The sequence below is a fragment of the Typopeltis vanoorti genome, chromosome 6 (genome assembly GCF_054136105.1).
Source record: "Typopeltis vanoorti isolate ZY-2024b chromosome 6, IOZ_Tvanoo_1.0, whole genome shotgun sequence".
In the NCBI taxonomy this organism is placed as follows: Eukaryota; Metazoa; Arthropoda; class Arachnida; order Uropygi; family Thelyphonidae; genus Typopeltis; species Typopeltis vanoorti.
This window is the reverse complement of record NC_143554.1, coordinates 45,729,130-45,751,586: the sequence shown is the minus strand read 5'-3', so window position 1 is coordinate 45,751,586 and position 22,457 is coordinate 45,729,130. Positions and strand designations below refer to the sequence as shown.

At 35.2% G+C, this 22,457-nt stretch overlaps 1 protein-coding gene across 1 annotated transcript in view; it reads right to left on the bottom strand.

The window, feature by feature from the left end:
• Nucleotides 1-10,933: 10,933 nt before the first annotated feature.
• The window catches only part of LOC150105424 (uncharacterized), a 114,992-nt gene continuing 103,468 nt past the window's right edge, over nucleotides 10,934-22,457 (bottom strand). The window contains exon 7 of the mRNA XM_090394801.1: nucleotides 10,934-11,926. Coding sequence (XP_090250927.1) covers nucleotides 11,059-11,926 — 868 coding nt within the window. The 3' untranslated portion in view covers nucleotides 10,934-11,058. The remainder of the gene's footprint in view (nucleotides 11,927-22,457) is intronic.

The window sequence follows — 22,457 nt, the reverse complement described above, 5'->3', positions numbered from 1 at the left end:
AAGACTCTTGTTGTTTCTTGAGATGTTTTATAGCCTTACTCACCTGCTCTTCCAAGATGTCATGTTCTTGGTAGTGTTTTTACTGATATTAAACCCAAACTTCATCCCAACTACTGCATAGCAGTAGTTGGGATGAAGTTGGGATTTCACTTCAGCCACTTAAGATATAAATGATCTTAGATTGCTTTTGCACATGAGGGCAGTGGTTAGGGAAGTCAGGCAGAATGAGGGATGGAGGCCTCATTATAACAAAGATTATTTCTGCTGTTTGTTAATGGCAACTGTTAGAGTCTGAGAGCAGAAAGAGAAATCAGACCATGGAAAACAGTAGAATTTGTTGATATCTTTCCCTCTGGCACCATCATAATGAAAATGACATATAGCTCCACGGAATTTTTTCACTTAGGTTTTTATCCTGAAAAACAGGCAAACTGATCTGAACACACAAGAATAATTCAAACTAAACTCAAACTAACTTTGCTGATCATGATGGAACATTTAAGTCTTCAAGGAAGTGTCTCCATAATTCAGTCTGTATTGATGATGTTCTTCTGGATGGACAGTTTCAAATCCTGTCTAGCATAAGAATCTTTATAAAGGTTTTTCAACTGAAGGCAAGATAGCTGGTCCCACATGGGCATAGCAGGATTTACCTTTCCAAAAACTGGAGTTTTTCAATCAGCAAAGTGATACGGACTCAATAAGATATTTGAACATTACAGGAGGTAGCTGTTACCAGGATTCTTTACCCATAGTTGTGCAAGTTTGGGGGGTGAATAAAAGCCTGATCTTCCCAATGTAATCCTAGAGATGTTCTATGGGATTCTAATTTGCTAAATTCTCTGACACAGTTGCATATGGAAGTAGCTATCATGTTTGACAAACTGCTCTCAAATGATATTGGCAATGTGGCATAGTGTATTAACCTGCTGGACATACCTATGTGCCATTTGAGAAGATTGTCACCATGAAGGAATGTGCCTGATCAGCATCTATACTACAGGTCCATGGATATCAGAGCTCTAAGATTCCCAGGAAAAACATCTCAATACTAGTACTACTGTTCCCTTTCTGTTTCCATTAACCATGACATCAAGGTAATTTTTGCTTCTAGGTGATGAAATCATTAAGGAAGGAGACTTTGCTATTTGAATAGTGAGAATACAGAATTTAGGGCATAAAGATGTCTAAGTCATCAAAATTTGGTGAATAAAAAGAAAATATATGAATGTAATGAACTGTAGCAAGAAAATTTTACTTAGAGCAAATCATAAAGATTCTTACTGGGAATGTTACTTCCGACAAAATCACGGGTAATGTCCTTTTTAATGGAAATAACATTCAAACTACAGTTTGGATAGTTTAGGTGGTTGGCAGTTGCTGTAAGCTCTATAAGTGGGGACTCCAAGAAACAAAGATCTGGTGGACATAATTCATTTTTAAGGCCAAGATTATTGGTGAAGTAGATTTTTCTCTCATACACATTCTCCTCTATATTTTTGAAAAATTACATCCAATATTGCAACACTTCTGTTATTGTCACGTGTTCTGTTCACTGATACACATGAACATGCACGCATGGACACAAGCATACACACATTTATTTATCCCACACACAAAAGATACAAGAACATATAGCACATCAGCATCATGTATGGGGTGTAGATAAGAATTGAGAAAGAAGAAATCTATTGATATTTTTCTTAAAGAGCTGGAGGTTGAAGTTGTTGAGAAACACATTAAGAAAAAGGCTGTTCCAGAGAACAGCAGTAGATGGAATAAATGAGGAGGAGGAGGAGGAGAAGCAGCATTGATGTGTTTGCAGTTGTACTAAAAAGAGATGTAAGGCAATTGCTGCGCTTGTTTTAACAAGCCCAACAGCAAGTGGAGGAATGATGTTTGCCAATTCACTGGAGCAGTGAACATGGAAGTATCTATAGAAGAGACACTACTGAAAATACAGTCTAAAGTGAGCCTGTGAGGGAAAGGTCATCTATGAGCTGAACTGCTCTCCTCTAGACAGCATCAAGAATTTTTAGGAAGGCTACATTACCCAAATGTGTGCACAGTATTCTAAGGATGAGCTGATTTGGATTTTCGAAGGGTTAGTAGTTGAGGGGGAAGGGGTATAACAGCTTCTTGAGCAGAAAAGAGTTCCTAGATTTTTAGAGGCTGAGGAAAGTATTGATGTGTTTGTGCCGGGTGAGGCTGGAGGTAAATGTTGGCCCAAAGAGAGTGATCTGATCTTGTCTGGTAATGTGTGTGTCCGTATATCACTTTTGGGAGAGAAAAGGTAGGACTGTTTTGGTAACATTGAAGGTGACTAGCTTATCCTGGTTCCAATAAGGATGATGTGGGGGATCAGTGCATCTAAGTTAGCTGAAATGCAAATTAAATATAAAACAGTTATAAATCACGTGCTGCAAACTACAATTTTTAAAAATCTCACTGTTTAGGAGACTTAGCAGTGTATATAAATATCCATAATGTGAATATAAACAGATCTATAATCATATGTAAACAGGTAATATATATAAGCTGGCCTAGTTGACCATATCTGCTCTCCAACAAACAGGCTGCGAGTTTGAATCCCACTAATCACTTGGTGTGAGACCATCACTCTGCTTACTGGAGGCCTGAAGTGGTTTGAAAATTACTGTTTGACTTTTAGAGAGGTAGTTTCTGGATCTGGTAAAAATTAATTAACGTTTTTTTAATTAATTTATTTTTTTTACCTGGTCCAGAAACCCTGTTCCAGAGACCAAAAATAGAACATTTTCAAGTCTTTACAGGCCTCCAGTAAGCTGGCAAGGGTCCCACACCAGGTGATGAAATTCATCTCCAACCTAAAGACACAAACATCCATGACCATGGCATGATTCGAACCTACAGCATGTTGGTTAGAGACCAGATAGGTTAACCATTCAGACAATGAACATGACAAAATTAATCATCATCATCATCAAATTCCTGCCATGTACCCTCAAGGGGTGTACAGGATATGATAGTACTACATGAAAAAAATTACATCATTATTAATTTCCTATTTACAATTTTCCTCCAAATCAGTCTGTTACTTGTCAAGACTCCAACATTATCAGATCTTATATTTCTATCGTCTAAAGCACTTTGTACTGTATCAATCCACCTATATCTTGGTCTTTCTCTGGGTTGTTTTCCTGCCAACCTGGCAGAGAACACTTGTTTTTCTAATCTTTCCTCGCCCATTCTGTTGAAGTGACCATACCACCTGAGATTAGCTCTACTAACACATTCCTGGATGCTGACAATGTCAAGTTCTTTCCTAATATCCTCGTTTTTAATATGATATTGCCATTGATGCCATCTGTTCACCTATAATCTTTCTCAGGACGCTCATATCTGTGGTCTCTAGTCAAGTGTTTTACTTCTGACCCAGCTCTCAGATCCATAAGTTAAAACTGGTTTGAACACTGTCTTGTATACAGCTAATTTAGTGTTTTAACTAATTTCTCTCTTATTCCATATGAATTTATTCAATTGACTTCCCATCATACCAGCTTTGCTGATTCTGTTGTCTATTTCTATATTTAATTTACCATCTTCAGAAAAAATCGTACCTAAATAGCTGAAATGTTTTACTTGTTCCACAGGTTCTCTGTTCACATTGCAGTTGACATTTTCAATGATTCTGCCTATTTTCATTGTCTTTGTCTTTTTATTGCTGACCTTCATACCATATCTATTACAACAGCTATTCAATTTAGTCAGAGAATCTTGCAGACTTGTAGCAGATTTATTTAGAAGTATAACATTATCCGCATAAAGCAAAGAGCTGACATTAACATCTCCAAAATCTACACTCACTGACATAACACTGAATTACAGCCATCCTTGTCAAGAGTTGAGCATTCGTACTGCTGTATAAATACATGTGGCATATGTTACCAGAATGCACTTGGTTTTATGGTTGTAAAAACTACAGTATTATAGTCATGGGAAAAATTAACAAAATTACAGCATTCACAAAGTGCATGACTGCCAGTATTTGAATAGTAGGCATCTCGTCTCAGACATGACATGTCCTATGAGCTGCTAGTAACTAACAAGTAACCAACTCACTGATGGTAGCAAGTGACCATCCTGATGAACTTGTTAAGGAAAAGAAGATGGAATGACAAGCAGCACTGCCATGAGCGACATCAAAATATGTAGGGAAACAATATCCCACATAACAAGTCACTGCTGCATTTTTACAGATACAAAAGTAAGCTGAAAAGTTGTGATAATCACCATGAAGGAATTGAGGTAGAACTATGTAACTTACACATTATTCTACATATTCCCCAGAAATGTTACACACTTGTTACAATGCTGCTGAATCATTTGCAATCTTCTGAGAAAAAAAGTCCCACACTTGTTGCACCAACCAGTTCTCATCTGCAGATATGATGTCATCATTGATGGTAAATTTTGTTCCTTTGAAGTGTTTCTTTAAATTTGGCAACAGGAAATGGTCAGATGGGGCCAGATCTGGCAAATAGGGTGAGCGAGGCAGACATTGAAAGGCAATTTGTGTATTGTCTGTTAGGTTTCATGAGCAGTGCGAGCAGGTGTGTTGTCCTGCAAAAGCAACACGCCTCTGCTCAGTTTCTCGAGAAATTTTTTGACCATACATTTGCATTTCCACTCCATTGACTATTGTCTGGTCTCTAGGTCATGGTGATGAAGCCATGTTTCATCAACTGTCACAATACGAATAAAAAATTTGCAACCAAAATATCTTTCGGTTGGCATTCAAACAAATGGTGACCTACTTTGCTGAGAGCTCCTGCATGTCCAGATGTAACTTAAAATTGTTGAGATTTGTGTATTGTAAAGACATTCTCATTACGCTAACGGAGACAACATGTTAGCCATTATATGTAATTTCTTGCTTGCCACTTACATATAGTGCACATGCTCACCGATTAATTTGATGGGCAATTGATAGCTGACAGAGAGAGAGTTCGGTATCGAAGTAACTGAAAAAACAAGAGAGAGAGAGCGCTGATGGAAATTAAGAACGCAGAGCAATGAAATTTTGTTCTTATGAAGTTTATTTAGTTTTATGTGACAGTCGAAAGAATATTAATAGTAGATCCGAAAAGGAATAGTAAAACTAAGAGTTTTTAAACTGGAGGAGTTGAGACTGTCAACAAGTATTTAGTAAATAAAATAAGATACTGCAGTCGGTGTTCTAAAGCAGGGGTCGCCAAACTTCTTTGACCGTCGACCCCTTCAAAAGTTTCTTGACTTTTTATCGACCCCCTCTATTTTACTATTACGTAATTATAATAGGACAAGCAAAAAAGATGCTTATGTGAGTTTTTAGATTGTTTATTTTATAGTTACAGTATTTATTGTATGTATAATATAGTATATATTATTATATTGGCTTAATGTCAAAGGGATACGTTTTTGTTTTTGACGTCCTTCTTAACATTACATATTTGATAGGAGGAATAAATAATATGTAAAATATAAAATTTAATTTAGATAACAAAATAACAATGATACAATCTTCCTTTTATATATGAAAATAAGACTTAAATAAAAGAGCCAATGGGCTTCACTTCGGCGATGTAACATCATTTAAATGAAGGGGATATTAAATCCCAGATTTGGCATGAAACTCTTTGATTCCGATCTTTGAGTTTCTTATTTGGCTTTGAAATAATGTGGGATTTAATATCCCCCTTCATTTAAATAATGAAAATAAGACTTTTATTAACTTAGTATGCAATTTACTAACGTTGTCAATGTGAAGGGTGTGCTTTGCTACAGAGTCACGAAATCATGTAATCTTAAACAAGATTACAAATGTTGAGTTTAAAATTAGTAAGTTTCAGCCTTAAATCGCCACAGAATGCTATATCTAGCTTATTTCTTTGTTTTATTAAAATGGAATTAACATGACTGAAACCAGCTTCAACCATATACGCACCAGCTGGGAAGGAACCACCGACATCCGTTTATTGGTAAATACGTCAGTTTGGCCTACTTGATTGGCCTCCATAACTATTTTCATGACCTTGCTCCATCTTACAAGTCCTGTTCATGTCACTGTTCCCACAATTCACTCTTAATTGCATTGTCATTCAGGATGGAGGTAATCCAAGTTTACTGAATTAAATATTACCCATACAATGATGTCTTATATTTTTCTATCGTTCCCCAATCAACCCCTGAGCCCGAATCGACCGCTAACAATGTTATATCGACCCCTGGGGGGGGGTCGATATCAACCACTTTGGCGACCACTGTTCTAAAGGAATGTTCAAGGAAACGCTGATTGGAAAGTTTCATCTGATATATTTGTTATTTTTACTGGAAAAGGCAACGGAATTAGCTCAACTTAGATATGTTGCTTTTGAAGTAATAGAAGAAACTTTTTCTCCAGTACAAAAATTAATAAATTGTATATCAAATTGAACTGCAAGAAGTAAGAGTATTTATATTTCAGTGAGGAATAATATTGTATACTACAAAAAGGTGATAAGAAAGGATTCTATAAAAAAGAAGAAAATTTTAATTTTTCGGAAAATGCCCTAACAAAGAAACTGACTATGAACATTTTAGCTGTTGTAAAAACAAGGTGTTTAGTCTGGTAGATGTGATTAAAGCATATGTTAAACAATCCAGTAATAGAGTCAGAGAATGGGTGATTTTAATATTTTTGGATAAGAAAATCTCTAAAGTGTAGATTTATTTTAGAAGGCCTTGGATCCAGTTAATTTTGTAGTTAGTTATGTAATTTTATTTTAAGTGTATATATTGTTTTAGTTTTATTAAATGTGTATATTTTTTGTATTTGGTCTTGAGTCAGTGATTTTCCAGATTCCGAAAGAAACATTTAAAAGTCATTGTACCAATCGGAATTGAATCCTTGTGTAATAATAAACACTCGGAATAAAAATATAAAAAAAAACGTTATAGAGATAATCTCATAGCAAATGGTGATTAATCTCTTATCTAAACAATGACATGCACTATGTCGATGTTTTCAGGTGTGATAACTGTTGAAGGTCTTCCTGACCTGGGACCATGGCTTATGTCAGGATGCCAAGTTTTGTGTGATGGGTGACCAAGTTAAACTTGGTCACCTATCTGGCAACTGTTGGATATGCTGGGGCACACAGTCCCCTAAGGTCTCACACAAAGTGTGGTGAATCTCAGCAGTGGATGTTTCTTGTAGCATGAAAAACTTGATGACAGACTGCACCTCTGTGTCTTCGAATTTCTTCAAAACTTCTGACATGTCTCCTTATATATCCTAAAGGAAAAAGAACAAATTATTACAATTTGATGAAACATGGGGGTTAGAGGGTATTAAGATATGTTCTTTCTCATGGTTATATCAATTGCTTTAATATAATTTTTGTTCTAAGTGTTTTAGCCCCCCCCCCCCCCCCAATACAAGGGTTCCAAAACCCAAACGTTCACAGGATGTCATCTCCTCACTGATGTCACTTGAAAGCAGCTTCTGTGGTATCAGCAGCTGGTCAGAATAATAAAAAAAAGTCTGGCAATTCAACAGAAATACCTGTTGCATCAAGCAGATATATCAGGTTTATAATATAAATAATATAAATTGATGAACCCACCCCATATATGATTTCCACTGTCCGGACCAGTAAGTTATTATTATAATTTAGGCCTCCAAGGAGTCAAAAGACTCATCACAGGAGGTCCTTCCTAGGAAACACAAGTCTATCAAGACTCAATGGGGGAGGTCCCTTCTAGGAAACACAAAGTCTATCATACCACTCCTTAAACTCATTGACCATTCTTGCTCTCACCACTCAATCAGGCAATGCATTCCACGGTTCAACCACCCTCCGTGCAAAGAAACCACTCCTCACCCTTTTGCTCACAGTTTCCTTTTGTAACTTCTAGGGATGGTCCCTTGTCATCATTCTTTCCCACTGTTCAACCAAGCAAAAGAACTCCCCAGTGTCAACCCTGTAACCACCTCTCAACAGTTTAAAAGTCTCAATCATATCACCTCTCCTTCTTCTATCCACCAAACTCTGCATCCACATTCCCTTAGCCGATCCTCATAGCTAACATTGTACAGTCCTGAAAATGTCTTTGTTATCCATCTCTGTACCCTTTTCACAGTTAATTTATCTCCTTCAAATCCTGGGGACACCAAATTTGAGAACAACAGTCTAAGTGTGGTCCGATCGGGGTCTTATACAACGGAATGATAATTCTTTTATCTCTGCAGGTCAGCGTCCTTCTCATTATTGCAGCAATCCTTTGTGTTAACTTCACCACCTTTGCAATATGACTTTCAGGTTTCTATCAATCATCAACCCCAGATCTCTTGTCTCCCCTACTTCCTCCAATATATCTCCTCCAATTAGAGCATGCAGCATCGCAAACCTCAAGACTTTACATTTTGCTGCATTAAACCGACACCCCCATTCATTTGCCCATCTGTCTAGCTTATCCAAATTCTCTTGCATGACTACCACATCTGCACTATTACTAATAACCCTTCTCAGTTTCACATCATCTGTAAACAACTGAACATCCCCCTGCAATCCACTCACAATGTCATTGATATAAAGGTTAAACAATATAGGTACCAGTACTGAGCCCTGTGGGACCCCACTTGTAACCCTCTGTCTCCTTGAAACTGCCCCACCATACACAACTCTCTCTGATACCTATCGGACAGCCAATCCTGAATCCAGTTGACCAACCTGACATCCAAACCCATGTGCTGCAACCCATGTGATCATGTGGCACCCTGTCAAATGCCTTCACTAAATCCAAGAAAATGGCAGTATATGTCTTTCCCTCATCTACTGCTCTTGTAATTTTATTATAAAAGGCTAGCATATCACTAAAACAAGAGCACCTCCTCACAAATCCATGTTGACTCGCACAGGTAACATTACCCTCATCTGCCCAATGTTGTATTATCATGGTATGAGGTACGTTTTGATGGTCAGAATTTGTACCTCTGTTGCATATTGACCAATGTATGACTAGTGTGGTCTACAAATGGCTTGAAGCAGACCTTGTATGCTGAACATGCCATGTTTTGAATGTCTCAAAACCTTCCATGATTAATAACTTAAACCAAAAACATACTTTATTGCTCTCCAAATTCTGAAAATTATCTTCTTTGCCTTATCCCTGAAGTAACATTTTCAGGCCTATGTGGAATTATGTGCTATAAGCAATCATTTAACAAGTCCATCTCTATCAACCAGAACACCAGATAATCCTATCTGCTCTTTCAACACTCTTGATCTTTTCTGAACCAGTTCACTTTCCAGGTATAGTGCAGGGATTACCATCAAGATATCAATTATTTTTAATTAGTTTTACTTGCAGATATGGAAATTGTTAACATTTAGTTTCCCTTTACAATCATATTACCTCTGCAAAACAATGTTTATAGATAACAGTAATAAAAGTGGCAAGAAATAAAACAAACAGAATGGTTCAATTTAAATTAAGATAGCCACCCTCTCCAGTAAACACCAGTGGCACACTCAGGATTTAATCTTGAGGGACGGGGGAAAAGCACTCAAGATTTAATCTTGGGATGGCGAGTTGAGTAGACGATTTGAGAATACACACACTACACATCGCATATAACCTATGACTGAGTATCTGCAGTGATTGCCAATACATGATACCCTTGATCTCCTCTGGCCTGGCTAAACAAAGTAGCACTTGGTCCGCCTGAGCACTACTTCGTCCACCTTGCATTCACAGCGGCCATGATTCCCAAGAGCTATACGGTATTCCCACCTTATGTGACCACTAATTCATAAGTAGTATAGAAATAGAAGACCCGACACAACATAAATAAAAAAATGAATTTTAATTAGGAAAAGATTTTTGGAAAATTTTCTAGTGTTTTTTCCCTTTTGGGGGAGGATAGGGCCCCTTCCCCCCCATTGGGTGCACCACTGGTAAATACTGATAACTTTGCGAAAAAGTGGAATGGGATTTATAAATGGAGATACTGAGCAGAACATGTACAGTATTTTTTTCAGTAACTGAAGAAATATTTGAAGAAAATTCTAATAAAAAAATTCTGTTGTACAACAATTCAATTGTAAGTCATACTAATCAGCTGAAAAGTAATTTCATTCTGTCAACAAACAAATGAGCAGAATCTCATCATTAGAACTAAGGAAAAAAAAAATAGTAGTAATCAAAAACAGATTTATATGCAGTGCCGGATTTACGTATAAGCTAAAAAAGCTGCAGCTTAGGGCCTCAAATAAAAAAAACAAAAAAATATAAAAATTGATAAAAATATATTCGTAGAAAAATCACTCAAATGAAGTCAGACATATCACAATGACAATTTCTAAATAATTTTAAATATACAAAATATAACATTAAAATAATTTTGGTGCATTGTAAAAGTGAATGAGATATTTTGTCTTCTTTTTTTTTTTTTTTTGAGCTTTATTTGTCGTTTTTAAAACCCTTTAATTATATAATTATTTCTGTGATTTTGTAAATGCATACTTTATCATTTTTTAAAAAAAATTAAAAGACAATATATTTTCATATATTAAAAAGGCGTATATATTTTAAATTTTTCTGAGACCAGCTGATGTAATTTAAAACAGTAGGGGGCATCTGGGTTTTGTATAGCTTAGGACCTCAGCTAGTCTAAATCTGGCCCTGGTTATAAAGGTGAAAAAACATTAAAAGAAATACAGTTGACTCTCAACTATAGCAAACTCATAGGGACCTTAGGAATTGTTCATTACAGTGGATAGCCTGCTATAGTAGACTTCTATTACCATAACATCGTACTTCTGGTCAGGAGTTTTTTTGGTGAGCAGTTTGTTCAGCAGTGTTTGCTGAATCAACTGCTAGCATCTTTATTGTATATACTGCAACAACTTCAAAGTGGAAAGTTAAAAAATTCTCTTTAAAAAACAATTTATTATTTTTTTTATGTATGAAACCTGATCAATTACCAATGAAATGCATATAATGAATAGAAAATACTCAATCTACAATCTCAGGAATAATTAATGTTAACATTCTTCACTCTGAACTACTATCATGCCTTTTTCTCTTTTGATCCTCTAGATGTTTTGTTGTAGCATTTGAATTTTTTTTATTTGAAAATGAGTATTCAGTTGCATACTTTTTCCTTCCTTTCTCAGAAGTCATATGTACCTGTTCCATTTTCTTTGCTCTATGTGTTTCCTCATCATTAGAACTTAAATCCTCTTTCCATCTTCTATCTAACGATAAAGTTTTGCTATGCTTCTTATTATTTATATTTTCTGAATCAGAATATCTTTTTCTTTCTCTATTATAAGACATGTGAGTTTTTTTAATGTCACAAGTAATCATCTTATCTGATTTGCACACCTCTTTAATATTTTCATCAGATGACATTTCTGCATCAGAATCATATTTAGCTGAACTGACTTTTGCTTTACTTTTTAACCTTATATTATGTTCTTTTTTTTCAGAATTATAGTTATTTTTTGGATCCAAGTTATGCTTATTAGATTTATGACCAGAATGTAATTTCAAATATGGCATATACCTTTTTCTATCTGAATCACTACCAGAACTTGAATCATGCCTTTTTTTCTTCCTTTCAGGAGTTTCAGAAATTATATTTACATCCTGCTTAGACTGTTGAGAGGGAAATTTTGAAAAGCCGAGTGAATTCCTATTTCTCTTTTTATCTGCTTGTAACTGTTTTTCTTTATATGAATTAGTATGATCACTCTCTTTCTTGTTATTTTTGTATTGATCACTATGCTCTGAATAAGAATCAGAAGTTTCAGAATCAGATCCATCTGATGGCAATTTCTTTTTATGCTTTCTTCTCTTCTTTTTCTGTTTTCTCTCCTTTTTATGTTTTTTCTTATTAGACTTAGTTTCACTATATTCTCTAGAAAAGATAAAAAATAAATAAATACTGCAGTATTGTAAACCAACAATTACAGCATAGAATATTACCATAGAAAATATAAGATAAAACTAAATTACTGTCATTCTACTTATTCTATGACAAACCAGTCCAAAATATTAAAAAAAAAAAAAATCATCATGGTGGAAGGTTAACTGATTTCCTTTACAACAGCCAGAGTCCCACTAATGCTAAAGGAATTTTCAAATGTTTGTTATAGTGAGAAGGTTCATTATTATGCTGTCATAATTATAATAATAGTTATTTATCATGGTTATAAAGCCTTAGTGAGCACTGACCAGATGATACAGGTGAAGAAAACACACTTTCTTCAACTGTGATAGCTAGAAAATCACATACAGACAAAATGAAATGCTTCTTTTGTGAGAATTATGGAAAAGGGTATAAGATACAAATGAATGTTTAACTTGAATAGAATTCAGAAAGGAAAAGTACGGCTTAAGAAATATAGGGATCATTAGAACAAGTAGAAATAAACTAAAGGACTGGAAAATTTATACATATTTTAAGGATCCAAATTGGAAAGATATATTCACTGGAAAATTTATACATATTTTAAGGATCCAAATTGGAAAGATATATTCATATCAATTTAATATCACTAAATAGAATTAAAAAAAAAACTCTAAGAAAAGCACTATTTAAAGGAAATCACAACTGTCCAACCTATGATTACTCAATTCACTAGTAAATTCACATGAGACTGACTTAGTTTCACATCATAAAATATGGATATGATGTGAAACTATCATATCCATATTTTATATAAGGTAAAATATGGATATGATGACCATGTGAATGAAGGAGATGTCAGCCATACTAGACATTGAGGGGGTAGGAGGAAAGAGGGATATATGATATAGAATATTCAGATATACATTTAAGAAAAGAACAAATTTATAGCATTACCAATCAATCAATATTAACCAACCAAACAATCAACCTATATGGAAATCATTGTTTTCTAATTTTTCTAATGCAATTAGACTGTGATCATTACATCAAGTTAACGGAAGACTAGCATACATTTATTGTACTTAGATGAACCATACAGTTCAAACAATAAATTAAATGATAACCACAATAATTAACTTTAATGAAATGAAAGTACAGATATTTCGTACTGAAAATAACAGTACATCATCAACAATACAAGGTATGTATTGTTGATGATGTACTGATGTATAAAATAAGAATCTCCCAAAATTTTGAGGGGGAGAGAGAGAGAGAGACAATTGTTCTGATTCAGATTTGGCTGATGTAAAAAGGGCTTCACAACTTCGCAACTAATTGATAAACCACCAACTGCCTTGTATTCCCATTTCTTTGATTTGCTTGTTTCTATGCATTGATGATATACTGTTATTTTCAGTATGAAATATCTTACTTTCATTTCATTATACGATAACCACAGTAATTAAAGTTAATTACTGTGGCTATCGTATAATTTATTATTTATAGTCATGCCACAGGTACTTTTAAAGATTAGACATCACATAGTTTGCATCCACTTTTTCAATTGGATTACCTTTTCTCTCAGATTCAGGGCTCTGTTACTTCACCAGCATTCTTCTACTGGGCAATAACTTAATCATCGTCAATGTTTCCACAACACAACCTTTTCTCATTGACCTCAAACCATATCCACGGTTTTGGTAATGACAGCACTCTACATTCCTCTTATTTATATCACAAACCTTGAATATTTTCTACAAATAGTGTCCTAAACATTGATCTCAAATACCATCCTTTAATGGGGTAATGACAACTCTCTCTCTAACCTTTAATAATGCTCAACTGAAAAACTCTGTTCTTGGAGTGACACTTACCTCCTGGCTTTTCCTGGAACAAAAATCACCTCCAAAAAACTTGGCATGATGCCCAACCTTGAAATATTGCTCTTACATTTGGGGTGGTGCACCAAAATCCTTGCTAAAAATTACTAATGAAAAAGGCAGTTTGACTAATAACAACAAACAACGCCTCATTCAAACACTCTCTTAGCCAATGTCTCACAGATAGTCAGTTTCTTCCTTGTATCTCTTCTGCAAATATTCCCTATATTTCTGCTAAACCTACAATAACACGAGTATCAGCTGCACAGCATTTATTTACAGTTGAACTACTAGTCCATCAAATCTGATAATACCATTTGTATTTCCTTCCATTTAACTCTTTTTCTGAAACCATTCCCATGAAGCATTTCCCAGAGACTATAATCTCTAGCTCTTCAAAAAAGAATATCAATGTATGCAGTCTGATACTGCATCCTTAAAGTAGGCGATTGTGACAAATTAAGGAGACAGCTTGAAGCGGTACAATGCATATCTGCTCACAGTTCCTCATGTACATCTTCTCAAGTGAAAATTCCATATGTTTGGCAACCTACCAGGTCAAGACTGCATTATTTCTTCCCACCCCTTCTCAGTTAGAAGCAATGCTGAATATTAATAAATCCTCCAATGGTGGCACCAAATCCAGAACTCTCAAATCCCAAGTCTCCTCCATCACATGCTATCTCTAGTAATTACTTTTTAGTATCTGTATGAATTCCATTTTCTTTCCTCCTTCCAATCTAGTCCTCACAGCTGAAGTTCCCCATAGTAATTACTCATCCTACACGCTCATTATACTAATTTGCCAATGCACGTTGCCCACATCCTTCCATGCACACCCCACCTCCAGCTTACAGCAAAACTGACTATAATAACAAGGAGGGTTTGTCCATAAACAAATTTCAAATGGTTGTAAATGAATGAAATGCCATTTTCAATATAATAATCTATAACATTTATCTTCAAATTATCAGAATAGCAAACAGCAATTTGCCATTCTGATAACTGAAATACAATTACATGGTGCTATACCAGAAGTCAGTTGACATTCAAGGGTCAATTAATTGAAGAATTATTGTTTTGGAGATCAGATAACTGAGAGATTACTGTATTATTTTATTATCACAAGTTTACATCTGTCTGCTACTTCTCCACATATTCACCCTGCAATGAGACACATGTCATATCGGTGCACAAGTTTTTGTATCTCCTCCAAAGTAGTCTATTGCCAGTGTTCTGGACTGATCCTTCAGAGTTGTCTTCATGATGTTATCCCATCACCATGGAATTGTTGAGTTGCTAAAGATCTATTCAAGAAAGGATGGGAAGTCACTAGGTGGTACACGATCAGGGCTTTAGGATTGGTATTGGAAGCTTTACCAGTTGAAACGTCTCAGCGGTTGGCATGCATGGGCAGCAGTGTGAATCATGTGTTGGGAATCAAAACAACTCCACTAAGGAGTCCTTGTCTTTTGTTTTAAATATGACACAATTCTTTCAGTCTCACAGTAAACATCTCTGTTTACTTTTATTCCTTGAAGTGTAAATTCAATAAGCAAGATACTACATCTGTCCTAAAACATAATCTTCCTGCAGGAAATATCTGCTTGAATTTCTCTGCCTTTGGAAATCCACTATGCTACTACTGCAATGAATGCTGTTTACTCGTTGATGTCATGTGAGAAATCCAACTTTCATTTCCCGTTATAATGTGATTTAAATATTTGTCACCTTCATTATGATACTATTCCCAAAAGTTCAGTACTGCCACCATGCATTTTGGTTTGTGATCATCATACTGCAAGTGTTCCGTAATGATTTTGTGTAGTAACAAATGAGAAATGTGTGCTGAGCTCAAAAACAACAAATCTTTCATTTTCTTGAATCTCCTTTCTTCTCATTCACCTGGAAGCACAGATCAGCAGTAATTATTGATAGACGCAAGTTTAGTCTTCATTATGCACATTCATCCTCTCTTCACTGAACATCGTATACCATCTTCTTACCATGCCCTTACTTATAACATTTTCTGCATATACTTCATTAATGTACCAATAAATTTCAGCTGGGCTAACATTTTTGGCATTCAAACAAGATTTCAATTTTCTTACTTAATTTATGACATGATGGTTTTAACAGACTGAGAACTGACAATATGTCCATTGTATACTTTTTTACTCCTGCCAGTTGTACTATATATACAAATGGAATTTAGTTTTTGGACCTATTGTCCTGTTTGCCTCTATCTTAGACTAGATATCTTCAAATGCACTGACCTTTGATCTCTTGCTGAACTGCTACAATTTCTGGCTGAAATTTTTCTGCTATCATTAGCAACCCCTCATCCAGTTCCCATTATGTATCCTAAAAGTGTTATATCCCTTTCTATTCTTATTTCATCCTCTGCAGATGAGCATCACTAATGCCTGTAACTTTTGGCCAAGTTGAACTTACATATGCCAAAACTCCCCTCCTCCATTCCAAATGCTTGTTATTAGTAAACATAAACAGCAGTATCCCCTTGATCCTACAACCATCCTTATGCCATGTACTGACTATGCTCTTCAGTTTTGCAACTTGAGAAACTATTGTACATTCAGCATTTTTGATCATTTTCCCACTTATATCATAAGAGCTCTAGTTTTCTTGACTAGCAGCTCACTGAAGAACTAACTCTCTCTCTGGTCTATATCAAATTCACTTCACACATCCACTAACTGCACAATTTATGCATTGACTCATTTGTGATCAAAGTCCTTACTCAATTTCCCTCTCTCTCACCACAGCAGGAGACTCACATTTTTTACTCTTGTCCTTTTTCTTTGCTTGTTCCAGCAACTCATCTTCTTGCATGCCACACTTGTCATCTTCCAGAACATTCACATCTGTCAAAACAATTATCTCTCTCTTTTCCTCTCATCATCCTAGAAGCTTCATTAACATCCTTGATCTTTGCACTTCGTAAAAACACTTCATCATGCTCTCATTCTCTCATCAAGCACTCCTCTTAGTACAGACTCATCATACAAAACCTTCTCCTTACTATCCCTCTTTCATATTCTGCTTTATCTTCTACTGAAACCACATTGTGACTGATCTTCTACCACTCTTTTTTCATACGTTATTCACCCTCAACCATTGAACTTTCATCTATAATCTTGCCAACATGCATTTTCACACCATTTGTTGTTTACCACTCTGCTGTCACACTTCTTACTCTCTCCCAGTCATCTGGAACTAATTTTCCAAACACTTCCAACACACCACTCACTAATAACCTCACTTTCCTTCCATAAATCTTTCATCAATCGTAAAGAATGCAGCTCTTTCTCACTCTCACACCCACATACAACAACAACAACAAAAAAATCTCATTAAATTCACCTGCCATTGTTCTGATGTGCATTGGCACCCATATCAAATAATGTACAATAAAAATAAACAACCTTTTCCTCAACTAAACAAGCAAACTCAACCAGACAATTATAAAAAGAAGAAACCACTAGAAATTAACCCAATATTATTAATTATTTTTGACATCATAAATTCCTTATGGTATTGAACACACTGCCCCTACCAGCACACTCACATGAGATTTTTGAAACTTGCATAAATATAAGACATTATTGTGGAGCTCTGGAGTAATTACTTTAAAAAAAATCATTAAATGAGATAAGCAATAACAGAACAGTGGTAGAAAATATCTAGGAGGAATGTAATCATGAGTGTATTTCAATACTGGAGATAGAAAAGCTGCCAGAAATCTTCAGTCAGATATCATTTACTTTAATGTTTTCTATTAACTATAGAAAGCATTGGAGTAAATGATATCTGACTGAGGTTGCTCAAATATAGATAGATAAAGCTTTACAAGTGGCTATGTATACTTCAAAAAGTAGAATTTCACATGACTGGATGATGTAGGATTCTCATAGTATCCAATGGGGAAAAAAAAAAAAAACTGAATAGCAGGCATGTGCCTTAAATTCTCTGTGATAAGCCACCCAAAGATTGACTTAAGTTCAAGTCTAGTTGCCGACTGGAGTAACTTTTTCTAAGCCATTCTTTAGACGGTTCCCAAATTAGTCGATCTATGACACGGGCAAGCGAGCTTTTTCTTCCAGAAACTCGGGTTTTTCATCCGATAAACTCAAGAAAATCGACTGTAGAACCCACATTATTTCAGACAGTAACACATCCTGTTAGGTACTAGGTACCAAGAGATGCCAGTACTTGTTTGCCCGTTTCTTCATCGGTTGCTCCTATAATTAGTGATAGCCTTGGGCCAGCTATTTCTGATTTGCTACCAGTTGAGATTGAAATGCCCACTCTGTCTCCAAAAGCTAGATAGGGTTTACAGGCATCACCTACTCTGTATAAGGGAATCAAAGGCATTAGTGTTTTTTTTTTTTTAATATGAGAATTACAGTGCAATTTCTTTGCTATGTACTCTTAGCCACTTCTCAAGTGTGCTTGACTAAATCATACTAGGTAAACTCTGTTTACCAAGTATGATTCAGTAAAATTGTGGAGGTGAAACTAGAGTTAGACATGCTGGATTCAGACCAAATACGCTAGTTTTCATAAATTAAGGAACAAAGAGAAGAATCATGAAAACTCAAAAACTGTATGATGAATTTTTATGTAATTCAGTGAAAAGCAGTAGATATGAAATGTGAAAGAACCACCAACAAATATTTTAAATTAGTACACATTTTGGGAAAATTATGGAGACAACTACCGTGTTTGAGTAAAACTTTAGTTTAATATAAACCAAAATCAACACTTGACGTTTCGACCTTCATATCAGGGTCATCTTCTGGAGCATGTACACTATATACAGAGAAACATGCTGCACTACAATCTACATGGTTTGCTAAAGTTACTGACCAACTGTTATAACAATTATTGGCCTGACCTCTGGTGAAAAAAAAAAAAAAAACTTTTACTACATCAACTTTTAATACATTTTACTACATCATTTATATATTAATTATATATATATTTAATATATATATATATATATATATATATTAAAAAATGATTACACATTTAAATTTCAACCAGTTGGTATGGAATAGTTTCCAATACTAGCTTAAAGGTTGCTTAAAGTCCTAAAGTATGCTAGATACTAAGTATTAAGTAGGCGGAATATGTGGCATCCAGATTCTTGGAATTTTCATGCCACTATTATTGTTGATATTAGGGTGGTTTATCAGAATTTCGCAGGCTTCTTTATATTTTCTTTAATACCAGGTTTTTGTATGGTGTAAAGAGCGGGTACTTTTCTAATCAATTTGGTGTAAGGTGTTGAGAGCGTGATCTGAGAGGCCTGTTTCACCAAAATTGTGATATTTAATGTGTGTTATATGTTCTTTTTTACATATAGGGATTGTACGTCCTGTTTCACCAATATAAGGTAAGTTACAGGTGTAGTAGATGCAATAAACTCCAGGATGTGCTAATGGGAGGAGAGGATCCTTAAAGGAGTTGAAAATATGTTTTTTAGTTTTGTAAATGGTTTAAAGGTGGCATTGAGATTATAATTGTGTAGGATTCTGTTGATTTTTTCTGATAACCCTTTAATATATAGGATGGCTATGGTTTTACTGTAATCTAAATTCTTTTTTGATGAAGTTTTATGAAGAACTTTATTAATAGTATTTTTGTTATAGCCATTATTTATAAATGTGTTGCTAATAATTTTTAATTCTTTTAAGAGCTTGCTGATTAGAGCAAATTGTTATAGCTCTGTTTTTAAAGGTGTTAATCACTCCATATTTTTGTGATGGGTAGGGGTATGATTTAGCATGTATGTATTGGCCAGTGTGTGTGTGTGTGTGGGTTTGCAGTAGACCGTGAAGGATAGATTGCCTGAAGGACGACGTGTGACCAGTGTATCCAGGAAAGGGAGTGAGTTCTGATTTTCAATTTCAATAGTAAATTGCATGCATTCATGTTGTTTGTTCAGGTGGCTAAGGAATGTGTTTAATGTTTGTTGCCCATGTGGCCAGATAATGAAAACATCGTCAACGTATCTAAGTCACACTGTAGGTTTTAGAGTGAAGGAATCAAGAGCACTTTGCTCAAATGCTTCCATATAAAAGTTAGCGATTGGGGGGGGGGAATAGTGGTGAGCCCATGGCTATACTTTCTTTTTGTAGGTAAAATTTATTTTGCCACATGAGGTAACTGGAACGTAGTGTGGGGACAAATAGGGCTGTAATGTCAGGTGGAAATTTGTTCCATAGGAAAGAATTGTGTCATTGATTGGGACATTTGTGAAAAGGGCAGAGATGTCGAAACTGACTAATAAATCATCTTTGCTGAGTGTTATGTTTTTAATTTTGTTTATAAAGTGTTGTGTGTTCCTTATATAGGAGGGGGAATGACCTACCAACTCCTTGAGTGTTGATGCTAATTTCCTGGCTAGGTGATAATTAGGGCTATCTATTCCTTCAACTATAGGCTGAAGCGGCACGTTTTGTTTGTGTACTTTAGGAACACCATATATTCTGGGAGAACGGACATAATGGGGTATAAGTTTTTTCACTGTGTCTGATGCCCAAGAAGTGATGGACTTAAGTAATTTCTCAGTTTATTTCTTTATTCTGTTAGTTGGGTTATAGTTTACAAGCTGATAGGTGTTGTTATTGGAGACTAGTTGAAAGGATACCTAAAAGAAAGGATCTTAAATTAGTAGTTTAATTCAGTAACAAATGGGTACACAAAGACAATGGTCAAAAACAAGGGATCAAATGGGATTGTCAAAGTGCCTCAATAAGGAAAGTGGTCAACCCTGCAATACACTGCTCACAACGATGTTTCAACTGTTTATAATGGTGACCAGGAACTCAGTTGGTAATAATAACTAATATTCCCTCTAATTTTTTTAGCACATGTGTATAAAAATTTTATACACAAGTTTCCAGTCCCAGACTAAATGTGTGCTGTATCATTTTGCATATTGTTCTTTAATGGTGATGTTAACGTTTCAACATATTTGTTCAGGCACTCAAATTTAAATGAATTCTCAGTTTGTTTCCACTTTAATTTTGACAGTGACATTTTGAAAGTTTATGCACTAAAACCACTAATATAATATTTCTGATATTACTGATGCCCTTTGTTTTATTTCATTTATTTAATTAATTAATTTTTTTTTTGAGATAGCTAGCTATAACCTGTAAAACTGTGAGCACCAAATTAATTTGCTTAACTCCACATAGCTACAAAAATTCATCACTGTCTGCACAAGTTCAAGTGACTGTATACCATCTAGACAGTAAACACTCTAAACAAACATGCCTCAAATTGTGATGTCAGAGTCATCCACGTGCTGCAGGCTAAAAGTAACTAATTAGAATGTATTCAGTTGGAATGGGTTAGAACAGGGGTCGCCAAACTTCTTTGACCGTCGACCCCCTTCGAGAGTTTCTCGACTTTTTATCGACCCCCTCTATTTTACTATTATGTAATTATAATAGGAAGCAAAAAAGACGTTTAGGTGAGTGTTTAGATTGTTTATTTTATAGTTATTACAGTGTTTATTATATGTATAATATAGTATATATATTATTATATTACTTTTATTACTACTATAACTAGTAATATCACTGGTATTACTACCAGTCCTGCTGAACTCTTCAACATAGAGAAGTTCAGTTCGTGAATGGATAACAATTGGATTATAATATGTATGTTGATGAATTTTAGAACATTAACACTTACTTGTATGTCGATGCGCAAAAATGAGACTGGGATCAACATGTGCGTGGTTCTTATTTACTTATACTTACACGTATTCAATCTCGCTGCCACACTGGCCGGGCAGGAACCACACACCTGTTTATTGGTAAATATGTCATTCTAGCCCACTTGATTGGCCTCCATAACTATTTTCATGACCTTGCTCCATTTTACAGGTCCTATTCATGTCACTGTTCCCACGATTCACTCTTAATTGCGTTGTTATTCAGGATGGAGGTAATCCAAGTTAACTGAATTAAATATTACCCGTACAATGATGTCTTATATTTTTCTATCGACCCCTAACAATGTTATATCAACCCCTGGGGGTGTCGATATCGACCACTTTGGCGACCACTGGGTTAGAGTAATATTGGAGTGGAGACATTGAAGAAATTATGAAATAAAATAAGTGACATTTTGTTTTGTTTCTCCGTCAACCATATGGTTGGTGGGGTAGGGATATGTTACTTGACTATGGAATATTTATGGTACAAGGTGGTTTCCTGTTGCCTTCCTTGTTCTAAGTATTTTAAGTCTGTAAATGTGTATGTGTTCATGGGACCGTTTGCCTGTTTTGAGGGATGAAAAACTCGAGTTTCTGGGAAGAAAAATCTCTCCACCTCCATGTGAGACCAGCTAACTTATCTTTAGTTGAAAAGACCTGATAAAAGTTCCTCACGTCTTGGACATGAATCGAAACCCCAGGTCTTTCCAACCAAAGGGCTTTATCTATACCAACTGAGCTGCAGAGGGCTCAAATAAGTAGCAAATATGATTTATAATATAATTCGTTTTTATACTACATTTAAAAATTACTGACTGTAAATAGAAATTCTGAAAGCAAAAATTCTGTGTCCATAATTACTAGTGTGTGTGTGTGTGTGCATGCACTCCATTTTTTTGAG